The 14,263-nt window shown below is 36.7% G+C and overlaps 1 protein-coding gene across 1 annotated transcript; it reads right to left on the bottom strand.

Annotated features, from left to right (window-relative positions):
- Positions 1-5,289: 5,289 nt before the first annotated feature.
- Positions 5,290-13,005, bottom strand: LOC142849050 (prolactin-7D1-like). The gene is made up of 5 exons (XM_075971166.1): positions 12,975-13,005; positions 10,942-11,120; positions 8,579-8,683; positions 6,067-6,246; positions 5,290-5,508 (listed from the first exon to the last, which is right to left on the bottom strand). Exons 1-5 carry the CDS (start codon positions 13,003-13,005, stop codon positions 5,290-5,292), a joined length of 714 nt encoding a protein of 237 aa, XP_075827281.1.
- Between the last annotated feature and the right edge of the window lie 1,258 nt (positions 13,006-14,263).

Here is a 14,263-nt window from a genome sequence, read left to right as displayed (position 1 = left end):
AGAATGTGCACAAGATCTACAAGAATTCAAGCCAGGGAAAATCCTAGCAAGGAGATAGGAAGTAGGCACCAAGTCCAACTCTTTGCTGAGGAACTATTGGTACCTAATTGCTACCAGAAGAGAGAAGGTCAGATGGGTTCAATAGTGTGGCACCTAGTTTATCAACCACACACTAGGACAGGCCCCATGCTTGTGTGGTCAGTTAATAAAAACTAGACTCGATGAGTTGATGGGACAGAGGGGATAGACAGAAAGAGAGGGAGAGAGAGAAAGATTCCATTTTTGATGCACACAGCAATGACTTAACTTGCTTCTAACATTTTTTAAATTTTTAGCACCAGAGTATAGTTCCAAAGACTGGATATCAAGGCTTTAAACATGAGGTTTGAGTTATCCTGTATCATAAGGAATCACAAACTCTTTGAAAATTGAATGAAGTCAGAAGGGTATCAGATTCCTTCATCTAGTTCAAACTCACTGAAAATAAAAGTGACTTATAATGCATCATTGGTGAGCAGCAGGTACTCTTTTCCTGTGGCACAGCATATACTACATTTGGCTCTAATATGCATGATTTACCTAAGCTGGAACAGTTTTGGTGATTTTTGGTGCAAAGTGAATGACATACACACAAATTAAGTTCAGGTAAAACTGATCAGAAAATTATCATCATCCTCTCTCCTAGTTTCCAATCATGATTACATTCATGGAGTCTCTTCATCCTTTTTATCTCCTCAGTAGCTTCCTCAATACAGCCACAGCCTGCTGATGCCTCTACGGCTCCTGTCCTTTGATTCACCCCTCATCGACGAGCCTTTGCTAAATTTCTATTAGTGTCAGCCTCGTATTTCAGCTGGTTTTCAGACATCTTAGTTTTTCATTTTCTGCTACCTACACATTCTTGTAACTCTTCACCAGATAAACATTTGTGTTTTTGAGTTCTAGAAGTGTTGCTTTCTTACAGTAAAATATGTTGCCTATAGGTTAAGCTCAAACTCAAAATTGATACACCATCCATTGTAACGCAAAGCACATTATTACCCTGTGGTAGCGCCTATAGATGAAACAATAACTTCTTAAAATAAAGATTAGTTGCTTACTAATGACATATAATAATAAGACTCAGTTTTCTCACTGGAAATGAAGGTATGTTATAGAATGAGAGTGGATGACTTGTTTGCCCATTGTGATGAACCAGTACCCTATAACACCTTCAGAACTTCACCTCACACCATCACATTCCTGAAACTTGGGCAATACTTTGGTTTCACTTGCTATTTTCTGATTGATTTTGTAGCTTTTTTTTAGCAGTATTCTTTATCTTGTACAATAATTTAAATGTTTATATATCCCCCAGAAGTTCGGTTAAACTACTGACAGAAAGGTAGTTTTTCATATTCTGTTGATTATTTCATCTTCATACACTGAGGCTCCCACATACAAGCTTTAGTATTTAATATACTCCAGATGAAGGCTTGAGTCACTTAACCCCCAGGGGGACAGCTGAAGACAACAGCAGTTTTTTTTTAATTTTTTTTTATTTAAAACAATCTCTTTTTATATTACATACTAATCCCAGTTCCCCTTCTCTGCTCTGCTCCCTGTATCTTTCCTCTCCATCCACTCCTCAGAGAGGGTTAGGCCTCCCATGGGGAGTCAACAAAATCAGTCACAAGAAATAATAAAGGCTGCAAAGCAAAAAGGCCAACCAACATATAATGAAAGGCATTTTACCTTTTCTTTTGGCATGTGCTTCGGATATTTAATTTCTCACTTTATCAGATCAAACACTTTCTAGCACCAGTTTGTTTCTGTTTTAATACCTCTGCTGGTAACCCTTGTCATTCTAAATGGAAATCCATAGATTGTACACTAACCCTCCTGAAAGCAAGAATGGCTGCTATCTTTTTCTGAAATATATTTTCTAGCTACTCTTTGTATAATTAGGTTTGACAAAAATAGTTATAGTGAATCTTATTTAAAAGTTTAGATTTTAGTTATATGCCAACACACCGGAGTATAAAATTCAATCTTGTTATGAACTTACATAACAATGTGAAATTCATGTCTTATAAAATTGTGTGAACTCAAAAAGTGAGATGGGTTGAGAGTTTAGTTCAGATAATGACTTTCTACACAATAGGAATTATCCTAGACAGAGGCACAGGAAAGTTTCAGGTAACAGCACCCTTGACTATGATGAAAGCCATTTGTTTGGCTGAACAATTGAATAAAAAGCAGCAGGAACTTTTATTGTGTAGAACAAATTTTTCATAAATTCTGACCTGGAGAGTGGCCTCACTTTGTTTTTCTTTAAGGCCAAGGAATCAAGTAGATTCTGAAACTTTACTTCTAACGCTAATGAAACTTTCAGGAAAACAAGAGAGAAGACAAAAGCATCAGAAAAAAAAGAGAAGATAATATTTGTTAGGAGGATCTAAAGTGCAAGATATGTTGAAATTCTTGTGAGTTCAAGTTTGTAACAGTATGTTGTTCTTCATAATGTGTTTTTTACATATTTTCTGTTTTGGTTTTTTTCCTTTATTTGCTTTCTGCCCCACTGCCCAATTTTCTTCTGTCCATTGAAGTCTTTGTCTTTTTATCTCTATCAAGATGCTGACTGAGCAGTATTTAATTGTGTATATATACATTTGTAAATCCCTGGCACTTGCTGGAAATACAGCATGGCATTATACTTTGCAGAGATGTGACAATCAGGCGAGGCTGTACCCTTGGTTGCTTAAAGGTAGCTGACAAGATGAACTCTTAGTTTCTTACTTTTGTATTGAGGTCATACTTGTGTTGACAGGATTTTAGGATATGTCTGGGTGAGTTACTTTTAGGATAGTCTTCCTAGATAAATTTAATCCTGAACTTTAAGAGGGGATGACATCTCATTTCCATAAACCTCTGTGATTTTCTTATGTTTTCTATATGAACAGAAAAAGAAGAAAATTGTCAGGACCCCAAAAAGGGGTCAGCGGTGATTGTATGTTGTTGTCACCCATTGCTGATGGGATTCTAATGTGTGGGATTCCTGTTTCAGTTGGTCTAAAAGCATACTCTGAGCCACTTTTCTTCAGTAGCATGCATTCATGATGAGAAGACCTACGGGAGTCTCACGGTAAAGCTCTGGAGTGGATTAAAAATCTACTTTTGTAATCTCTCTGAGTAAGTATGCCATTCACTAGATATCTGTAGAAAACACTATTATGTTCCATGAGAGAAGGGGGAAAAGACCTTGTCAGATTCCAATCCTGGGACTGGATTATATAACATTTATTTGTTGACCAAGAAGTTCCATGTGAACACCCAGACAAGTCAGATGGCTGCCAAGACTATAGGTTGCTCACCACAAGCAAACAGCAAGGCCACATTGCAGAAAACAATACCTACACAACTCATTGGACATGTAAAAGTTGAGCTGTTACTTACTGAGAACCTTTGCCCCTATGTTTTAGTAGCTTTGGTACAGGCAGGTACTCTGAATGCCAGCAAATGAGAAACAGAACCTCCAAGCTGGTCAAAAACCCCATGATCCATAATGGTGCCCTGCCTGAAGGCTATGCTGCAGCAATAGTGGCACAAATCTTGTGGGAGTCACCATAGTGGTTTGACTGAAAACTCACTCCACAAGATGGAATCTGACATTACTTACAGGATCAAGAAGTTGAGACTTAGTGATCTAGAGAAAGACCAATACTAATGTTCTAAAAAGAGAAACCAAGCCAACCCAACCAACCAAACAAGCAAAAAGCAAAAAAAAAAAATCTTAGCAATCTATACTCATAGACCAGGGCTCTGCTTCCTCCTTCGGCAGATGAGAAAAAATACCTATGGCCAGACATTGAGCAAAGAATGAGAGACTTTAAAACACTTAGCAATAAATGGATGTCTCCATAAAAATCCTTTCCTTCAGGTCTCAGGGAGCCTGTGGAAGAGGAAGCAGACAGATCGTAAGAGCCAGAAGGCACAGAGGACACCAAGAAAACAAGGTCATATAAATGGATACAACCAAAGCACACATGAACCCTCAGAGACTGAAGCAGCATGCTTGAGACCCAAGGCTTCCATGGGTCTGTATTAGGTCCTTTGTGTGTGTGTGTGTGTGTGTGTGTGTGTGTGTGTGTGTGTGTGTGTGTGTGTGTTGCCTTAGAGTTAGGGTGTTTATTCAGTTCTAGAGTGTGAAAATACATAGGCCTCTGTTTTGTATGACCTCCGCTAGGCTTATTTCCTGCTGTTTGCTTCATCCACTATGATGAAAGCTTTTGCTTGTGTGTTTGTTTTATTTTATGTCATTATATTAAGTAGATTATATTAATCATCCTCCCTTAGTAGTTTGTTTGTTTTTTAATTTTCTTTTCACATAAGATATAGAAAGGGTCTGGATCCAGATGGGAAGAGAGGTGGGAAGAAACTGGGAGTGGGGAAGGAGCAGTGAGGATTATAAGGAAGTGAATAACATGTGATCAGGGTATATCATTTGAGGAAAAAGTTCTATTTTCATTAGCAGGAAAACATTTTTAAAAAGTCCTTGTCAGTGGTCTGTCTGATTTGACCACACAAGTTGACAATGAGTGAACTTCCCCTTTCCTACTTCTTTACCTCATCCTGACAAAGGCAAAGGAACAGACAGAGAGAAGTAGGAAGTCTACAACTTTTGTAGAAATGGATGATCTCAACTTTCCCCTCTGTGTGACTTGATCCATAGGAGAATGGGAGCAGTATATCAACTAATTTGAACAATAAAATTGAAACTACACTAAATGAGATTCCAGAGACACAAAGGGAAGATAATAGGTGATTTATATCTAAGATGTTGCTAAGCAGGCAAAATTCAGTGAAACATGCTTGAAAATGGTAGGATGAGGAAATGGCCATTCCATATTCGGACTGTAGCCACTTAAATTCAAAACGTCCTTAGCACTTAGTCGTAGTGAAGCTTCGTGGTAATTTTGTTTTCAGGCATTTTCCTATGAAAGTTAGTTTAGAAGCATATTTCTGATTCTGTAATAGAATGAATGTACTTTTAATTATGATCTCATTCATTGATCCCAATAACTCCACACTAACTTAGTGTGGTTCTAAACTAAGCTTTGCATTTTTCCCTTTGCCAGTTGAGGACATTGGGTTTGGATAGGGAGATCTCATTGCTATTGATAAATTGATTACTAAATGAATAAAAGATAGCACCAATTTTTTTCTATGCTGTGAAATATCTTGTGCCTTTTATTAATAGACCCACTACACTTAAGCATACATTCAAAGGGCCTAAAATTAAAAGAAGCTTCATAAATGTGGACCACGTGTTGGAAAGAAGCAGATATCACCATCAACATGCAGACATTTCAGGAGATGGACATAATATTCAACTACTTGTAGGTCAAGCTGCAGGCAGAGCGAAAACATATAAAGAGCAAAAAATTGAGTTTCTTCATCAGTTATCTGCAAAGCTCTCACATCTAACCAGACTCGGGAGGCTTCATTTTCTTGGATTGCAGGATTCACCTAGTGACCAGAAAGGACAGTTACTTATTATCATGATTTGTGTCCATTTGACCTTTCCCCTTCTAAAGGCTGAATCACACTTAAGCAAATACTATAAATGTGAAATTTCAGTTACAGGCATGCATTTCCATGTTTCTATTTTTTTAAATAATAGGGCACTATAAGTTATTTTATCATCTAGACGCAAGACTTATATACATGTTTTTGTTTAAAGTTAAATTTAAAGTTAATTGTAATAAGACAGATGGAACATCAGAACTCTGGTGGTTGAGCATAAACTCTGTTCAAGGGACAACGGAAGAACTGTGATAGTTCTTTCACTTAAAAAGCATTTTGGCCAGTGTTGATTATGTTAAGAATATCTAATGCGGTACTTGAGGGTATTCCTATCAGCCCAGGACTTGCTGTATTTTTGTCTACCTTGTAATGAAGAAGCTGAAAACAAGGTTAGATGCCTAACTTTGTTCTTGCAGGGTTAAGTGTTTCAAAGTTTATCACTCACTACAGATATCACACTATCCATAAAACAGAAAATCAGAGGACAAGAAGATTACTCACCTTAGGTACTATCTTCATGATGTGTTCTAGAAAAATTTTGTATTGGTCCTCAATGGTTTCTGCCATTGATAGGATAACATCAGGGACTCCTGGCATAGCATTGAGTTGTTTCACTAGATATTTCAGAGGATCTTTCCAGTCACGCAGTATAAGTAGTGTCGTATTCAAAATGTCTTCAGACTATGTAACAGTAATTGAACAATAATTAAGATAAGTGAAATATAAGACTAGTTACATATGACTGTTAATTAAGAAGCAGGCACTAACTCATCATCTGCTATTCTTATGTATAAGTGTGATTTTCTTGAGAGGAAAATGATGTAGCAATGTAAAAGTCAAAATATTCACCTGCAGTTTAAAAAAATGAAACCGCTTATATAAATAATAGTTTCTACAAACTATATCATTTAACATGTTCTGTTTCTTTCTGAAATTCTACCATCTGCCTTCCCGATAAGGCATTATATATTTGATTGTTTTGTTCATCCATGAGACAAACCCTCACCCAAGGCTTTCTTGAACTGAGGAGGTGCTCACTGGACTAGAATCAGGAAGACAGATATTAACAGTTTCAACAGCAAATCATTTAAATCATATTCATGACATCAGTTAGAGAGGATGTTTGCAAAATACTCATTATGAACTTTAGGATATTAATAGAAAGGTACCTTGTAGACAATCGGTCATTAATAAATATGGTTCTTCGGTCTACAACACTCCCTCCCCTTGTCTCTAACAAGTATACTGAAGAATAATGGGGCTCCTTGCATGCATAGACAGTTCATTTTTAACGCTTCAGTATATGTCAGGATTGTATTTGAACTAGGTTAAAGTCTTTTAACTAATATAGTGATAAGGAGAGTGAAGAGCAGAACAGTGTTCAATGCACACTGGCAGAAATGTGGGAAGAATATGAAAGGAAAAGGCAGGGGAAATGTTATGGCAGTGCAGGTAGCTGGGAGAGGGTGAATAAGAGAGAGGATTTGAATTTGATAAAGTTCAAAATTCTATTAAGACTGGGCTGGCAGATGATACAAGTTCCACAAAACATTTCAAAGCATCCATTTCCTTATCCAAGCTGCAATTTGGGAGGATTAATTGAAGCAATGTCAATAAACTACTTTGTGACATTTCTACAATAGAGTAAATCTTCAGAAGCATCATGTCTCCACCTTACCCTCCTTTTACTTTACTAATTATAAGTGATGCTTAAGTTAATAATCTGGAGGGTAAGTTATGGTCATGGGTAAGAAAGGAGAGTCATAACGAAACGTAATCAGAACTGTTAGCCTTCTCATCACAACTGAGGAAATGATTTTCTGTTGGGGAGCAGTAGACAGGATTTATAAGACTCCTTTGTCCAGGTACTTTTGGTTAAGACACAGAAGAAATTATAAAGTCAAGGAGTTTGGCATTCAAATATAAGAAGCAAATGTAGAACCAGGATATTTAGGATAGAAGAATTAGGTTGGTGGTCAATAATGACAGGCATATCAATGTGGAGACATTATTAATTTATAATAAAGACTTTTGGCTTTGCATATCTTAACCATATACACGAATGTGTTTTTAAAAAAATAGGTGCTCACTTTTGTTCAAAGTTTCTTACAGAATAATAAGTCAATTCCAAGTGGCAACACATTATTAAGATTTTTTTGTTTGTTTGTTTTGGGTGACCCCAGCTAAGACTCTAAACAATAGAAGAGAGGGTGTCTGAACTGGTCTTGTCCTGTACTCAGACTGATGTATCACCATAGAACTTTTGTTCAACAACTGATGGAAACACAGGCAAAGGCCTGAATCAGAGCACTGGACTGAGCTCCCAAAGTCCAGTTGAAGAGTGGGAGGAGTGAGAATATGAACAAAGAGGTCAAGACCATGATGGGTACACCTACTGAAACAGTTTACCTGAGCTAATGGGAGCTCACAAACTCTACTTGGACAGGGGAGGGAACAGCATAGGTCCAAACTAGTCCCTCTGAACTTAGGTGACAGTTGTATGGCTGGGGCAGACTGTAGGGCCAATGGCAGTGGCACCAAGATTTATCCCTACTGCTTATACTAGCATTTTGGAATTTATTCTCTTTGGACAGATACCTTGCTCAGTCTAGATGTAGTAGGGAAGGCCTTAGACCTTCCCCAAAGCAATGTGCCTTACCCTCTCTGACGAGTAGATGGGGGTAAGGTAGGGAGTTAGGATTGAGGAAAGGGTAGGAGGGGAGGGAGTGGAAACTGGGATTGGTATGTAAAATGAAAATATTATTTTCTTTTTAAAAAATAATTAATTGACTAAAATTAAGATCTTTTAAATGGTAGGTATATAACCATCTACTACACTATTATGTAATATCTGATTTCCTTTGTAATTTATCAAGTATATACTGTGGTTTTTATTTCACTTGGCATTCCTGCCCTTCAGATTACTTCACCCCTGGCAGTGCTCATAGGAAGGTACACCATGGCAAAGTCAGGGCAGCAATTTAGCTGTTTAGATGAAATGCTGAGAACGCACCAGTTTCTTCTTGAATTCCTCTACTGTTCTTGGAGATTCGATGGGAAGAATGTGGCAGTGTTTTAAGACTTTACCCATTTTCACGTCCCATTGCAAACTTAACATCTGAAAATGTTCAAGAGGAAATTTGAGTTAACTAATATTTAAAAATTGAAAAAAATGAACTAGCAACCAAAATAGTAATGCATTTAATAGATGCATAATTTTTACAAATTAGCATTGCATGCAGTCTACAATTAGGAGAGTAACTCTTTACTTAATATTCCATTTAAGTCAGTAGCTTCATTTGACTTTTCATCTAAGTTTCTAATATCCCATTCTTCTTCCTATTTAGCATTTTATTGTTTTGTCACTAATCCTAAAATTTACTATATAATGTAAAGATAACCCCTAAATATGGTAAAGGTAAACATGTGGAACATTTAAACAGCATTTTTCAGTGTGCTTTGAGCATGTCATGGTAAAAATGTATCATTATTAATTAATTTCTTGTTTGGTGTTAGTTCAAATTCATTTTTAAAACTAGGCACTAAATAAATTACCCATTTTCTTTCTGTTTCAGTGAATATATACACCTATACCATTAAAAGTCTATTATAAATCATGAATGAAATTGTTTCAATTGTAACAAAATTAAACATAAAAGTTAGCCATTTTAGGAAATACTAAGCAACGATGAAGTTCAAAATAAGATACTAATTAAGGTTACAGATTACTGAATACATAACCAAAGTTATTTTCTTTCTAAAATCTTTATAATTTTCCCATGAATATAAACATTAAAAAATAAAACATAAATTTGAGAATAACTTGAACAATCATTTTATCCGTGGCAAAACATGTTCCCAGAAGCCGTTTCGTTTTCATCCTGCTTACAGTGGCTGAAGTTTCCTTCACCCTTCACCTGTGCTGGGGTTTTATTTGAATTGGTTCTTGCTGCTTTCTTATGAAAGCTACAGTGCAAACATTAGCATGGATGCTTTGTGGAGAAGAGAGAAGTCAATAAAGACACTTACAATTTGATTGAATATTCTTGACGAGTACTTGTTGAAGAACTAAAACAGAATGGAGCAATGAGCGAAAATGAGTGAGTAAACATCACGAATATATTTGATTGCAAATGTAGGGACGCATGTTCTGGGTACCCCTCTTATTGAAGCCTTACCAATTGTCTCCTTCTTGATTGACCTTTACAAAGATAATATTCAAGCCCTTTTCACCTCTAACTCAGTCCTCCCTTAAATAAACTCATGCACTGGAAACCTTTAAAAAAATAAAAGGTTTCTAGATGGAGGCGTTTCTGTGAACAGAATATATCTATTTCCTTTCTTGACATCTGAGTTTAGATTAGTTCTAGTCATTCTATTCAACCCCCAAAAATACACTTTTTCCTCTATAATGTTTAATGTGTGATAACTTAAGATGCCTTGGAGACTGGCCTGCTGCAAATAATGTAAGGAAGTCCAAGTTCTTCAGCAGTTACATCTTCTAGGTTTTTAGGTCATGACTGCAAATTTAAGAGAAGTTATTTTTATGTGTGTTTTTAGAAAAGTTACATAGAGGCAAATAATCTTTCCTTCCTTCCTTCTTTCCTTTCTTCCTTCCTTCCTTCCTTCCTTCCTTCCTTCCTTCCTTCCTTCCTTCCTTCCTTCCTTCCTTCCTTTCTTTCTTGCAATGGTGTTCTGCCTGTATCTATCAGTGTGAGAGTGTCTCAGACCTACTGGACTTACAGAGAGTTGTGAGCCTCCATGTGAATGTTAGGAGTTAAACCTGGGTCTTCTGGAAGAGCTGCCAGTGTTTTTAATCCCTGAGCTACAACTTCAGTTTTAAATAAAACTATTTATTTTCATTAAAACTATTGAAGGGTTTTTTTGATTTTATTAACATTTATTGGAGTTTCATTTTTCTCTTTCTTGGTGTCTATATCTTTTTTTAATTGAAAAAAAAATTCTGCCTCCTCCCAGCCTCCCATTTCCCTCCCCCTCCTCCCACTCCTCTCTCCCTCCCCCTCCAGTTCGAAGAGCAGTCAGAGTTCCCTGCCCTGTGGAAAGCCCAAGGTCCTTCCCCCTCCATCCAGGTCTAGGAAGGTGAGCATCCAAACTTGCTAGGCTCCCACAAAGCCAGAACATGGAGTGGATCAAAACCCAGTGCCATTGTCCTATTGAAAGTTTTTCCAAGTCTTTGAGATTTCATAGAACTGCAACATTCTCCTTGTTGCACTTTAAGTACCATAGACTTTCTTGTAAATTTGAAAGGCATATTAGGAACAGTTTGCATTATGTTTCCTATTAAACTATAGTGCAATGAACTCATCATCTGGGAAGTTCCTTTTGGGAAAAAGTTGGGGTTAGTGAGGTACTTACAAATTCTCGGCGCATGTCTGTAGCAAGGTCACTGATGTTCTCAGCCAGTCTAAGGGCATTTTTCAACAGATCTTTGAGGGACACTTCACTAAGGTCAGCGTCACTGATATTCATGGGCACAGATGCCACCCCCTCCCACAGGAGGAGGTTTGACAGCAACAGCATCAGGAAAGTCCCTGCTATGCAAAAACAAAGCTCCACTGAGAACTCTTCATATGAGGTTATCAACAGTGACAATATCTCTGCCTGATGTCCTCCCTTGTATGATCTGGCACTGTAAAACTATGCTAGGGAATAAACTTCTCCCATTGTAAAAAGTAACTGAATAACTAATAATAATTAACACATACAGTTTAAGAGTTTGATGACTTCTCACCATTTTGGATCTGTATCAAATATGAATCCGAAATTTCCAAACATTTGGAGTTAATGTTAATTGTGAGTGAGTGAAAGCCATTCTCTTTAGGAAGCTGACATCTTGAACACTTAGGTTGATTTTCAGCTGTCCCTCTCTGAAAGACCTTGTCCTGCACTCCTTAGAAACCTCCAAAATTTTACAAGGACAGCACCTTCTACTGTGTCTTACTGCTTCGTAGGGATAAACACATGCCTGCCTTGTTGCCCAATCCTGAGGAGAAAGAGAACCCCGTCATAAAAAGGATTTTGTATGCTGACTTTCACTCATGCATGGTAATAATCTCATTCAACATTTCCCCAAAGCTTGCACTTGGTTTCTCTGTGAATGTACCGTTTACAGCAATCCTATGAATGGGAAACCCTGTGTAATATCATCAAATTATCTTGAAAAAGGGAAGCCTTATAAGTATAATTGATATTTCATAGGGTTTTCATTTTAATATATTGCCTGATGGAGAAGGTTCAATGCCAACACCATGGAAATCCTGTCATATGTGTATATTTCTTATGTTCATATCTTATGTACTTTGGGATCTCATGTGGAAGCAAGTCTTAGTGCCAAGTATCAGCAGAAACTATTATTTGTAAATAACAAGTTTTGCCTTTGAGCACATGGACCAGGAAGCCCCACTAATCTTCATTTATTTACTTTCCTTACCTATAAAACAGCCACCTTTCAATTTTGAGGTTTTAACTATGACAAGTATTGAGTCCATATATTTATTTTCAAAGATAAACAGAAACAATTCTATATAGATAATTCTTATTAAATACAAAAAAACTCATGCTGCTTCCCCCAATTGATTTTATGCACCTCATATATTTATGTTTAGAATAGGTGCATATACTGCTTTTCAATTTATCATCTGCAGAATTTTAGCAGTCTAAAAGAAGTGCTAGGATCCAATGACTTTAGGTTTTATTTCATATAATCCAATTTATGCTATTCCAAATGTTTTACTTAAAGATAGTAAGAAAAAGTCCGAATGTTAGCAATTTTTCATTTTTAAAATGATATTTTACTTGAACTAAATTTTCAAAACTTTATAGATTCATCTCCTAAACTTGTATACACTGTTCTCAAATAGAATATATTATTTAGTTCATTCGATTCAAGCCAGAACATGATACTTTCTTCATTCTACATGTCCCATATACTGAACCCATGGACTCATGTGGTCCCATCAAATGTCTCAATATCTGAATTTTCAATTTTTTGAGATAGATCATTCCCTTCTGTAGGTCTCTCCTGACGATTAAAGGTTGTTTACACACATCATGATTTCTACTACAAAGTGTTAGTAATAGTCATATTCTTTACTTCAGTCATCTAAAACAATGCAAAATGTTTCTAGATGCTGCTACATGACTCCAGGCTACATTATTCCTCTTTGGGAAATACAGATCCATAAATGTACTTTGCATTTGCTTTTAAAATAATGATTAGAAAATATTTCTCAGATTCACTGGATTTTATTTTTCTTCTTTAAGTATTAATGTCCTTCATTCCTGGTAAGAAAAGTAACAACACGGGAGAAGTAAACTCTCCCAACAAGCTTCGCAATATAATGCATTGCTTAAGTTCATTGGAAGGAGGAGAGTAAACAGTTACTTACAGGAGCATGGTTGAGTCAAAGTCAATGGCATCATTGCTAAGTCTCACCACGGCTTAGCTGTTGACTCGGGGAAGACACTTCACTGGAGTCCTGCCTCCGACTAACTCTCCACCTCTTTTTATAGTCTATCACAGGATTCCTAAGGCTGCACACTGGTAGCAGGAGAAGGAAGCATTTATCATTATTTGTTTCCCTCAGGGGTATAAATAGTTTCGTTACCATGAGCCTGGTTTCTAGTTCTACGTGCACTGCTTATCTTAGCTTTAGGTTTGGAGGAGAACACAAATTATGTTAGAAGTAACCACAGCTATTTCTTCCTTATAAAGACTGATAGCAGTTTCAGATACTAAGTAAATAGCTATCTCATAGACCTTCATAAATTTCCTTCAGATTCTTAAATATTTTGATGATTTCTTAGGAAAAGTTCAATGAAACTTGGATGGAGGTCATAAATAATTCACTAATTTTGTAAAATTTGAACATTTGGCCACAGTATACTGAGCAGTTTTACCAGCATAAATCTTTGACAACATCCAAGGTATGTTGTGAAATGTTTGATTTTCCACATTAGGCACATAAGGGTGTCTAATATTCAAATGCAGATGTCAAGGAGGCTGTTTTGGTAGAAAAATCAAATTAATTTAAGCAAACAATGTCAAAAGCCTTCATTTTTGGAACCGAGAACATCTCCAGTCACAGACTTTTGAGCCAGGTTTACAAACATTAGCTCAGTGTGCAGAACTGGGCTTAGAGCTAATTGTAACTTATTCAACTAAACTATAACCTATTTACTGTAACAATCATACCAACAGAGAATTAGTGAAAACATCTGCCTCAGTTTGTTAATTACCTTGACTTGTACTCACTGGGTTCTTTCCTCATCTTTCACACTATTCTTCCATCCCATTATAAGTTCAATTTCTCCTTCTATGCAACCAGAACATATACTATCTCACTTTATTATCTCTACTTTGTAATTCAGTGCCCATCCAATACTCCAACAACAGTCACTTTGACATAGATGGCCACCAGGGACGCACTGTTGAATAACTCATAGGAAGCAAAGTAACCTGGCCTTGGGATTCTTTAGAAACCCTGTGGTTTTTCCTAGTACATTTTTCAACCCGGCCTGGTGCAGTACGTGCTTTCAGCTTCTTGACTGTCTTTCCTTTCCTTCTAAAAGTTTCTCCAAGTCTGTAGAACATTAGATCTCTGTACAATCCTTACCAATGAAACCGTTACAGATTATAACCAAAACTGCTTAAAGCCCAGCGTTCCCTGCTGCCAAC

The sequence above is a fragment of the Microtus pennsylvanicus genome, chromosome 4, assembly GCF_037038515.1.
Source record: "Microtus pennsylvanicus isolate mMicPen1 chromosome 4, mMicPen1.hap1, whole genome shotgun sequence".
In the NCBI taxonomy this organism is placed as follows: Eukaryota; Metazoa; Chordata; class Mammalia; order Rodentia; family Cricetidae; genus Microtus; species Microtus pennsylvanicus.
The sequence above is the reverse complement of the archived record's forward strand: the minus strand, read 5'-3'. Positions and strand labels throughout refer to the sequence as shown.